The sequence below is a fragment of the Haliotis rufescens genome, unplaced genomic scaffold (genome assembly GCF_023055435.1).
Source record: "Haliotis rufescens isolate VD_foot unplaced genomic scaffold, xgHalRufe1.0.p SCAF_14, whole genome shotgun sequence".
Classification (NCBI taxonomy): domain Eukaryota; kingdom Metazoa; phylum Mollusca; class Gastropoda; order Lepetellida; family Haliotidae; genus Haliotis; species Haliotis rufescens.
The window spans coordinates 24,599,035-24,611,234 of NW_025963824.1; the positions used below are offsets into that span (position 1 = coordinate 24,599,035).

Here is a 12,200-nt window from a genome sequence, read left to right on the forward strand (position 1 = left end):
CGTTTGAAAAACAAACAAAAAATCATCATAGAAAGATTTATATTATGAAGGGAATTGTTCTAAAATAGTCCTCAAAACTCCCCAAGGATCTGAACAGTGTCAGCGAAGACGTCACTTAATCTTTCGGTATATGTCACCTTCTATGTTAGCTTTTGTTTGGTATTCTTTTTGTTTCTATCCTAAACAGCGCCAATATGCGCCAATGCCGCCTCACAGTGTAGACCAACTGTGACACATGGTCATAGCGATATCACGTGGGGAAACGAACCTGGGTCAATGCCTTTTTCAGGTGAACTTTTGACTTGCCTTTGCATGTGTGTGTGACAAGTGCAATCGGTCGGTCAGGGTAGTATAATTGGCATGTGCTATGTAGTGGAGCATACAAAAATGTCAGTTTCAAAATCTAGTTTGGAAAATCCGCTAATGCAACTTTTATATCACTATAACTTATATAACTATTAATTCCTGAAAATGGAAATGCCATGCCATCTGAAAGGTGTGAGCAGCCAGGTTAGCTGACTTGTTGGATGTCACTTAGTTCATAGTTCACATTCATGGGGGATGAGTGTTTGAAGTTGAACATAAAATGTTTTTAGGGTGGTACGACGTTTAAGATATTCTGGAGGCTAAGCGAATGAGCCACTTTAGAGGGTTTTTTATGCGTACCGCAAACTCCATTTAATCACCTTTATTGATGAAAATATCTTCAGCATATGGGATAGTGTACTTAGTCTTAATCCATGTATGACTTTGAATATATTTTTTTTATGAAATGGTGGTTAATACTGTTAAATAGTGATTCAATAACATATATAAGGCTAACAGTTAAACAGTGGACTGAGCTGTCTGTAAGTGAACAGCACGTGTTCGTTTTGACATGACACAAAGGAACAAAGGATAGAGTACCGTTGTTTCTACGTTGTATCGTATTTATTCAACAAGAACGGGTGTTTATGAGAACCGTCGATACCCTGACAATGAAGTAAGATAAACGTTTTCCAGTAAGCAATATGTACATTTTAGTTCCTTCTGGCACAGGTTTGTATAGACCTTCCCCGACATTATCTGAAACCTGTTTTAACATCCTTGACAACATAACAATTATGTATACATCAGTTACAAAAAAATATGTTATATTTTTCTAGTGCAATGTTTAGGAATCTGAAACAGTGATATTTTGTAGGGGAAATGAGATTAAAAGTTGAACTTATTTAATCATCGTTTTCTCAGAAACCATAAGGCCCAGAGAGCTGATACTTTAGGAAGACGGATTGGACAATAAACTGAGTGGATTTGTTTCACAAATTGGACAACCAATATTCAGTTGTGCAAAATGTTCAAGCATCATAAGCTCACAAACGTAAATGCTCTTAAAGGTTGCTTCAATAATTTAATAAACCAAGAGGAAGGAGTGTTTATTAATCGATGAACTGAAAATGAATGTATGTAAAAAGCTTACCTAGATATCGGTATATTCTCTACTTAACTCTAAAGCACTCATTGCTTGTCTGTTTCACATCATGATGAAACAGAGAAACAAACTTCACCATACAGTGGAAACAGTCGCTGATGTAGGCAATTATACAAAAGAAAAGCATAAAAAAGTATAATGGTTTGGAAGATATTTCCTGTACAGGGGACATTTGAGAAAAGAATTTAATTCATGTGACAGCTCAAGTTAGTCTGAGTACAAAATGCATCCATGCATGGGTCGATGCATTTCAGCAAACTGACGTGAACAATAGTAATGCCCTACAGTAACAGTACAATCTTACAACATTGGATTTGGTCCATGTGTTTATGTTAACCAGCAATCTCAAAGTTGCACCAACAGTTACACGTAGATCAACCGGCTGTCAACGTGTTAAGTGGTTCTGGTTGGCTAAATGTGGCTGAATTTGATTTCAGATTTCATCGGACAAGCACATGGACGATGTTTCTGGTATATGTTCTACTGCTTGTCTCATTGCCGGACTCCTCACAAGGTAGGTCCCTATCTTATTACCAAACTTCTAAGGCATGGGCACTGTCGGGGACTCCCAATCAAGCTAGGTCTACAGTTCCTTATACTTGTCGCACGAGCCGACAAAGGGGCATCGTGGAAGCTACGGGACTTGGCTGGTGGCCAGGTGGCTTGGGTCACTGTCATGCTGTCAGGCATAAGTTGGCCTGCTTCATACCCGATTATACTCCGTCACGATGTAACACTGTTCACTCAAACATTCACTCGAAGGACCCATCTGAACAGTGTACTTTTCAATGGAATTCCGGTCCTAAGACATAGTGAATACAGTCTTATATTAATGTGAAGTTACATACAAGAAATTGACGTAACGTGATGATAAAGAAAACATGTATTGTGTTGTTAAAGAATTTATGAAATTATGATACCATCTCCAGGTGAGGAGTGTATGTTGCTGTATAACTATATCACAGGTGTACAAAATGGAGATTTTAGGGAAAAGCTAAACAAGAGACATGCTTAGATATTAGATACTTGTAGTCATTCTATTTGTTTCTACAGAAGATTGTCACTGTCTGAATGATTGCACAAATTTCCCTGGTTCACCTTGCCCAGGAACATCGTGCCAAACAGGCTGGTTTGGGAGTTACTGCCAAAAGCGTGAGTAAAGTACCATATAAATGTTTTGATTGGGAAAGCTGTATGCAGCCATCCAGTTATGAAAATTGTTACTATATTACTACAACTTAACATATGCAATTATTTTGTTATGGGATATTTTGGAAATATAAATTACTCAAATTATGATATGAGATAATATTTGTGTACATGTATACACGTCTATGCTTGTCGTAAGAGGCGACTAACGGGATCGGGTGGTCAGACTCGTTGATTTTGTTAATGCATGTCATCGTATCCAAAATGCGTGGATCGATTCTCATGATGTCAATCACAGGATTGTCTGGCCCAGACTCGATTATTTGCAGACCGTCGTCATACAGCTTGAATTTTGCTGTTTGTGGCGTTGAACAACAAACAAACAAAAGAAACCAAAACATGTACTGTACATGTAAGTATACAAATTATGTGTGCAACAAAATAGTAGTTTATAGGCAACTCATATAGTTGAATATCCAAATAACACACAACTACCTGTACCTAATTACTTGTGAATATTTATACATTGTAATTAGAAATATATCGGTCGGGTGGTCAACATCTTGCCAGTCAAAAGTTAGATATCCTAGAACTGGTTTAAACACGAGAAATCAACAAATGTCGAAGTATCAGTTTGCAGAAAATGCACGAAATGTCCACAATGAGATTGTCTACGTTGTGAAACTGACAGTACAGTAACAAACCTGTCACGCATAGGTATTTATATGCTTAGTTCTTATTTGGTCAGACGATGTTAATCAGTACATTGTCTTCGTTTTTATTTTGAGCTATACTTTTTAATAAACTAAACTCAGTTGAATCGCTTATGTGTTCGGCATTCTTAGCGCGGGTTTTGCTAGATTGATAGTGCTGCTGAGTTCGACTGTGTTTTGATATTTTATATATTTCGTTAAAGGCAACATAGCACGTGGAAAGCCGACATCGCAGACCAGCACATTGCAAGAATATGAGTATGCTTCACCAGACAAGGCAGTCGATGGCAATACTGACCAAAAGTTTGAGGGTGAAAGTTGTACGCACACAGACGACAAGCTGTCTAGTGGAGCAGAGTGGCGTGTTAACTTCACTACCCAATTGGAGATTAGACGGATGAGAATATATCTGCGTGATGTCTGTGAGTGACATATGACTACTTAGTATATATCCCTTTCATGAAAAGGGAGGCATGCGTGTACCGTTCGTTGGGTCCTTCAGGCGTGGCAGGATCCTAAGCCCCTATCCCCGTATATTACACAATTGGTCCCTTTCTTAAGAGATGTCATTGTTTGTTGTTGAACGCCCTACTCAGCAATATTCCAGCTATATGGCGACAGTCTGTAAATAGTCTAGTGTCGACCAGACAATTCCATTAATTGACATCATGAGCATCGATCTTCACAATTCGGATGTGATGACATGCATCAAGCAAGTCAGCTTGATGCCACAAACTATATACGAACATATGATATAAAGTCATTTCTCATGTAACCCAAGGGATGTCTTGAAAATATATCACATCACAATGTTACTCACATTGTTCTACAAATTGTGTTTGATTTTCTAAATTCAACTTTTTCAGACACCATAGTTCGAAATTCATAACATTTATAATTATCAACATCAAAAGTATAAATTCCAACATGCATTAATGTCACTACACATACCGCCAGGACCCAATCGGGGTTACACATTATACCTATATACATCTTGTATCATCACATAATGATTGTTGTTTACAGTGACTGAACGCAACGTTGGCCTTCAGGTGAAGGTTGGTGACCAGCCGTGTTACACATTGTCTGGACAACAGACTGTTGTGGATATTACATGTGGTGAAGTTTTGAGTGGTTCATCTGTATCAATAAGTGGAAATATACTGACATTATGTGAGGTGCAGATCTTCCGTGAGTTATCATGGTGACATGTCATATTACTTACTAACAATACATATTATTATTTTATAGCATTGAATAATCACATTGGAATATAACCACGAACATACGATAATGATAACGAAACATTATAAGTAATAGATAGATGTTTTGTATTGTATCGGGGTATAAAAGGACAAATGCGTGACCAACCCCTAGAAACCGTTCCATTTTACCCCAATAAAGTAATGTCACAACTCCTCCATCTGTCTTAAAGCACAGCCAAATAAACGGCTACCATGAAAAGCATAGCGTCTGCAGTGAACAGTTCGCTCAAAGTGATCGTTTCACTTTTAGCTACAGACCAACGAGGTAATGGCATGCAGCCGGAGCTGCACTGACCTATAAAGTGTATCAGTTGGAGTATATAATCGGGATATTATTGTACTACATGTGACCCAAATGACAACATTTATTGAATCAGATCCATGATGTGTGTTCTGATTTGCTTCTCATAGTATGTGTACTTGTAGAATGCAGCGACGGCTGGTTCAGCTCTGACTGTGACAAGCAGTGTCAGTGTCAGGGTACAACTGAAGTATGTAACAAGGAGACTGGCAACTGTAGGAGTGGATGTGCTGCCGGGAAACAAGGACTGGGCTGTCAGCAAGGTTCGAAAAGTGTGGTGTTTATATGCAATACTAATAGTATTGTTTAAGTGTAACAATCTGATGGAAAAAACAGCAATTCACAAGCAGTTCCAACTGATCCTTTAATAATGAATTTTACACGAAGTCATAAACTAAGTAATAGTTCAAAAAGATCATTTCGTACTTCATGTTTCATATGAACTTAGTTATCAAGTTTTCCTTCTGAAAAGACAGAATTTAAAGTCAAGACGTGACAATATCTTCCACAGATTGTGGCCAAAATCGTTATGGCATCCAGTGTTCCTCTACGTGTGGTCAGTGTCGCGGGTCATCGAACTGTAAGAAGGATGATGGAACCTGCCCACAAGGATGTCAGCAGGGTTACAGTCTCCCTTTGTGTAAAAGTGAGACATTCAGTTATAGATAGTTGGAATAACAGAAAGGACAATGCTTTAGGCTTAAGTTTCTTATGATTATGGAACGAATTTTTGTCACTTTTATTACATTTTTTGTAACTGTCTTAGAAATGTCTTGTTTTCCCTGAAGTTATCTTCTGAATAAGGCCTCTCCATCAAAATGGTTTGTTTTAGGCACAACCATTTAAGCGAACATTAAGCAAACTATTTATCACTTTGACTAGACAAATATACCGCTTCTCAAACATTAATTCGATTATCATTCTTCATATCAAGAATGTGATAAAGCGAAGAATTATGAACACACAATAAATATAATCAGCAATATCATTTCCATAACCACAAGAAATCGCTGCTGATAACAAGGTTGATTGAGCAATTTCGACTGTATCATGTACATGTGTTTATGAATCACTATCTAACAGGTCAACATATCACACGTGTTGTCTGACATTAACGGTAGGTTCCTCTGATTATCATGGATGCATTTGTTCACTATGACACAGATCTGCACTAAAGTAAATGATATTACCTATATGCATAAATCACAAATGTATTCACTGCGTTCACCCCCAAAATACTTGTTTTGATCATGTACTGAAAGTCGAAATTTCTTCATTCTGTTACAGCCTGTTCTTCTGGTTATTATGGGTCCACGTGTACAGGATGTGGCCGCTGTCAGAACAATGCTCCTTGTAACACGGCAGATGGGAGTTGTGATGCTGGGTGTCAAACTGGATATCAGGGGTCACTGTGTCAAGGTAAGATACCTCTTATATTTTGATTTAAAAAATCCAACGACACAGATTAACACTATGATGAAAGACATTATCTATATGCATAAATTACAAATATATTCATTGCACATTTCAAACAGTTGTTTTGACCCTGTAGGTATTTTCTTAACCCCGTTATAACGCGGGACTCTGGTATTTATGGGTCCATGTGTACAAGATGTTGCCGCTGTGAAACGGTGTTTTCCTCACAGGGCGGATTGGAGATGTGATGCATGGCGTCAACTTATGGTATCAGAACCCATACTGTTAATGTAGCTAGCACTTACATTTTGATTTATCAAAACCTAAATCAACAAGTCTGCACAATGATTATAAACTCACCCAATATATATGAACACCTCTGGTCCATCTGTAAATCTTCTCACACTTTCTCAATCCAGACCAATCTGTATAGTTTAGCTGAGCATCAAGAAGGTATTATTGAGTACTTACAGTTGGGCGCCAGATAGTTAGATATATACTGAACCAAATTAAAAACTTCACAATCCTAAAATTTTACATTTTGACCAGTTATCATTGTGGGCCCTTATTGTGTATTTAAACAGTAATGGCCACGTATTGTCTTCAGATAACACCTGTTTTTGTGCAGGTGAATCGATCAAAATCATGTGCACAGCACTATAGTGGCAAAAGTGTTTTTTCACGTGCAACTGGTCGCGTGGCCATAATACCGCACGTGTTTTCAGCCATACTTGTGAGCAGGCATTAGCAAAAAAGAAAAACACAAGAAAACAAAAGTCTTTACGGCCATTTGTCATGCCACGTCTTTCAAATGTGCAATGTGAACGTGCAATCGGCATGTTGCAGACGGGAACGTCCGTAGCTGAAGTCGCAAGGACGACGGGTTGTAGTCGATGGACTGTTTATGATTTACAAACGCGTCTACAGCAAACAGGTACCACCGCTGATTGCCCTCGGCCAGATCGACCACGTGTGACGTCACATGCAGAGGATCGTCAGATTGTCTTACGTCACCTCCGTAACCGATTTTTGACGGCTACATCAACCAGAAATGAACTGCTTAGGGGTAGACTGAGTGCACAAACTGTTCGAAACCGTCTGAAAATTGCTCACCTTCTAGCACGACGGCCATACTGCGGGCCGATTCTGACTCAATTACACAGACGTCAACGTCAATTGTCGGCACAGCGACACTTACGATGGACTAAGACTAAGTCGTCTTCAGTGATGAATCCCGATTTAATCTTCGATTAACTGATGGTAGGGCGAGGGTGTGGAGGCGCCGTCATGAACGTTACGCCCAGTGTTGTGTACAGGAAGTTGACAGATTTCGAGGCGGAAGTGTCATGGTGTGGTGTGCTTTCTGTGGCAATGCACGTTCCAGGCTTCTTGTCATCCGTGGCAACCTCATCGCTGCTGCTTATCGCGACCAGGTACTGGCACCAGAACTTCTGCCTTTTATGGCAGCACATGGACCCTGTTTGATCTTCCAACACGACAATGCCAGACCCCACACAGCAATTTTGACAAGGAATTTCCTTCAGAATGCGGGAGTGAACGTCATGGACTGGCCGTCAAGGTCTCCCGTTCTAAATCCCTTTTAATACGTCTTGGATGCTCTTGGCAGAAGTCTGCGCACTCTGCAGAACCAACCACAGAATTTGCAAGATCTTGGCACCGTTTTGCAGCAACAATGGCGTCGTCTTCCCAATCATGTGTTCACAAGCATCACAAGGTCCATGTATCTTTTGGCACATTGTGGATTTAGTTAAGCTGTGGAGATTGTTGTTGCTTGGTGTAAAACCCAGTGTCATATTTATCATAATTGTCAGTGTTAAATTTTTAAATATCTGTCTTTATTGTTTGAGCTTTATGGGTTAGATCATATTATGTAACATAAATTATGATAGAAAACGACAGGTTTTGTCGAATCTTGGAACAGAGGTGTATGTTAGCTACCAGGGACAAAGTCATTGTTTGTTTTGACCCACTAGAATGCGAACACATTGAGATATAACGTCTGTAGTCTGCTTCACAGTCGCCTTTATTGAAGGCTAGTACTGAACCAACCTCAGTTGGTGTATGCCACTACAAAACTCTGGCCTTCAGGTGAAAGTGGGTGACCAGCTGTGTTACACATTGTCCGGATAACAGACTGTTCTCAAAATATAATATAACGAAGCTTTGAGTAGTTCATCTGTATCAATAAGTGTTCCTGCAACCTACCTGACAGAATGTGAGGTGCAGATCTTCCGTAAGTTATCATGGTGACATGTCATATTACTTATTAACAATACATATTATTATTTTATGGCATTGAAAAATCACATCAGAATAAAAACACGAAAATAAGATAATTACTATGACAGCTGACTGTAAATAATCACATTCTAAGTTATAGATAGATGTTCAATGAAAGTATGTATCGGGATATAAAAGGACAGTTGCAAGGCAAAAGAACGAGACGAAGAAACCATTCCATTTATCCTGATAAAGTAATGCTACAACTCCTCCATCTGTCTTAAAGGACAGCCAAATAAGCGGCTACCATGAATAGCATATGGGCGTCTGTAGTGAACAGTTCGCTCAAAGGGCTCTTTTCACTTTTAACTATTGGCCCACAACTCCACATAGTATAGCATATAAACGTCTATACGGAAGAAGTCGGGCAAAGGGCACTTTTCAATTTCAACTACTGGACCACGAGCGACTGTGAATATCTCCATGTACATCCAGCCGGAGCAGTACTGACTTATAAAGGTTATCAGTTGGAGTATATCATCGGGATATAATTATACTACATGTGACCCAAAAAAACAACATGTATTGGATCTGGTCCATTAGTTGTGCTTTGATTTGCATCTCATAGTATGTGTACTTGTAGAATGCCGCGATGGATGGTTTGGCTCTGACTGTGAAAGGCAGTGCCAGTGTCAGGATACAACTGATGTATGTGACAAGGTGACTGGCAACTGTAGGAATGGATGTGCTGCCGGGAAACAAGGACTTGGCTGTCAGCAAGGTTAGAAAAGTGTGGTGTTTATACGCAATACTAATAGTATTGTTTAAGTGTAACAATCTGATGGAAAAAACAGCAATTCACAAGCAGTTCCAACTGATCCTTTAAAAGTGAATTTTACACGAAGTCATAAACTCAGTAATAGTTCAAAAAGATAATTTCGTACTTCATGTTTCATATGAACTTAGTTATCAAGTTTTCCTCCTGAAAAGACAGAATTTAAAGTCAAGACGTGACAATATCTTCCACAGATTGTGGCCCACATCTTTATGGTATCCAGTGTTCCTCTACGTGTGGTCAGTGTAGCGGGTCGTCGGACTGTCAGAAGGATGATGGAACATGCACACAAGGATGTCAGCAGGGTTACAGTCCCCCTTTGTGTAGAAGTGAGACATTCAGTTATATATAGTTGGAATAACACAAAGGACACTGCTTTAGGCTTAAGTTTCTTATGATTATGGAACGAATTTTTGTCACTTTTATTACATTTTTTGTAACTGTCTTAGAAATGTCTTGTTTTCCCTGAAGTTATCTTCTGAATAAGGCCTCTCCATCAAAATGGTTTGTTTTAGGCACAACCATTTAAGCGAACATTAAGCAAACTATTTATCACTTTGACTAGACAAATATACCGCTTCTCAAACATTAATTCGATTATCATTCTTCATATCAAGAATGTGATAAAGCGAAGAATTATGAACACACAATAAATATAATCAGCAATATCATTTCCATAACCACAAGAAATCGCTGCTGATAACAAGGTTGATTGAGCAATTTCGACTGTATCATGTACATGTGTTTATGAATCACTATCTAACAGGTCAACATATCACACGTGTTGTCTGACATTAACGGTAGGTTCCTCTGATTATCATGGATGCATTTGTTCACTATGACACAGATCTGCACTAAAGTAAATGATATTACCTATATGCATAAATCACAAATGTGTTCACTGCGTTCACCCCCAAAATACTTGTTTTGATCATGTACTGAAAGTCGAAATTTCTTCATTCTGTTACAGCCTGTTCTTCTGGTTATTATGGGTCCACGTGTACAGGATGTGGCCGCTGTCAGAACAATGCTCCTTGTAACACGGCAGATGGGAGTTGTGATGCTGGGTGTCAAACTGGATATCAGGGGTCACTGTGTCAAGGTAAGATACCTCTTATATTTTGATTTAAAAAATCCAACGACACAGATTAACACTATGATGAAAGACATTATCTATATGCATAAATTACAAATATATTCATTGCACATTTCAAACAGTTGTTTTGACCCTGTAGGTATTTTCTTAACCCCGTTATAACGCGGGACTCTGGTATTTATGGGTCCATGTGTACAAGATGTTGCCGCTGTGAAACGGTGTTTTCCTCACAGGGCGGATTGGAGATGTGATGCATGGCGTCAACTTATGTTATCAGAACCCATACTGTTAATGTAGCTAGCACTTACATTTTGATTTATCAAAACCTTAATCAACCAGTCTGCACAATGATTATAAACTCACCCAATATATATGAACACCTCTGGTCCATCTGTAAATCTTCTCACTCTTTCTCAATCCAGACCAATCTGTATAGTTTAGCTGAGCATCAAGAAGGTATTATTGAGTACTTACAGTTGGGCGCCAGATAATTAGATATATACTGAACCAAATTAAAAACTTCACAATCCTAAAATTTTACATTTTGACCAGTTATCATTGTGGGCCCTTGTTGTGTATTTAAACAGTAATGGCCACGTATTGTCTTCAGATAACACCCGTTTTTGTGCAGGCGAATCGATCAAAATCATGTGCACAGCACTATAGTGGCAAAAGTGTTTTTTCACGTGCAACTGGTCGCGTGGCCATAATACCGCACGTGTTTTCAGCCATACTTGTTAGCAGGCATTAGCAAAAAAGAAAAACACAAGAAAACAAAAGTCTTTACGGCCATTTGTCATGCCACGTCTTTCAAATGTGCAATGTGAACGTGCAATCGGCATGTTGCAGACGGGAACGTCCGTAGCTGAAGTCGCAAGGACGACGGGTTGTAGTCGATGGACTGTTTATGATTTACAAACGCGTCTACAGCAAACAGGTACCACCGCTGATTGCCCTCGGCCAGATCGACCATGCAGAGGATCGTCAGATTGTCTTACGTCACCTCCGTAACCGATTTTTGACGGCTACATCAACCAGAAATGAACTGTTTAGGGGTAGACTGAGTGCGCAAACTGTTCGAAACCGTCTGAAAACTGCTCACCTTCTAGCACGACGGCCATACTGCGGGCCGATTCTGACTCAATTACACAGACGTCAACGTCAATTGTCGGCACAGCGACACTTACGATGGACTAAGACTTCAGTGATGAATCCCGATTTAATCTTCGATTTACTGATGGTAGGGCGAGGGTGTGGAGGCGCCGTCATGAACGTTACGCCCAGTGTTGTGTACAGGAAGTTGACAGATTTCGAGGCGGAAGTGTCATGGTGTGGTGTGCTTTCTGTGGCAATGCACGTTCCAGGCTTCTTGTCATCCGTGGCAACCTCATCGCTGCTGCTTGTCGCGACCAGGTACTGGCACCAGAACTTCTGCCTTTTATGGCAGCACATGGACCCTGTTTGATCTTCCAACACGACAATGCCAGACCCCACACAGCAATTTTGACAAGGAATTTCCTTCAGAATGCGGGAGTGAACGTCATGGACTGGCCGTCAAGGTCTCCCGTTCTAAATCCCTTTGAATACGTCTTGGATGCTCTTGGCAGAAGTCTGCGCACTCTCCAGAACCAACCACAGAATTTGCAAGATCTTGGGACCGTTTTGCAGCAACAATGGCGTCGTCTTCCCAATCATGTGTTCACAAGCATCACA

General features: G+C 39.7%; 1 protein-coding gene across 1 annotated transcript in view; it reads left to right on the top strand.

Moving 5' to 3' along the window:
- The window catches only part of LOC124131181, a 344,512-nt gene that overhangs the window by 16,073 nt on the left and 316,239 nt on the right, over window positions 1–12,200 (top strand). The window contains exons 4-13 of the mRNA XM_048395185.1: window positions 1,909–1,985; window positions 2,525–2,623; window positions 3,537–3,755; window positions 4,360–4,524; window positions 5,025–5,162; window positions 5,411–5,545; window positions 6,187–6,318; window positions 9,200–9,337; window positions 9,586–9,720; window positions 10,362–10,493. Of these exons, the coding sequence (XP_048251142.1) occupies window positions 1,909–1,985; window positions 2,525–2,623; window positions 3,537–3,755; window positions 4,360–4,524; window positions 5,025–5,162; window positions 5,411–5,545; window positions 6,187–6,318; window positions 9,200–9,337; window positions 9,586–9,720; window positions 10,362–10,493 (1,370 nt within the window). The remainder of the gene's footprint in view (window positions 1–1,908; window positions 1,986–2,524; window positions 2,624–3,536; window positions 3,756–4,359; window positions 4,525–5,024; window positions 5,163–5,410; window positions 5,546–6,186; window positions 6,319–9,199; window positions 9,338–9,585; window positions 9,721–10,361; window positions 10,494–12,200) is intronic.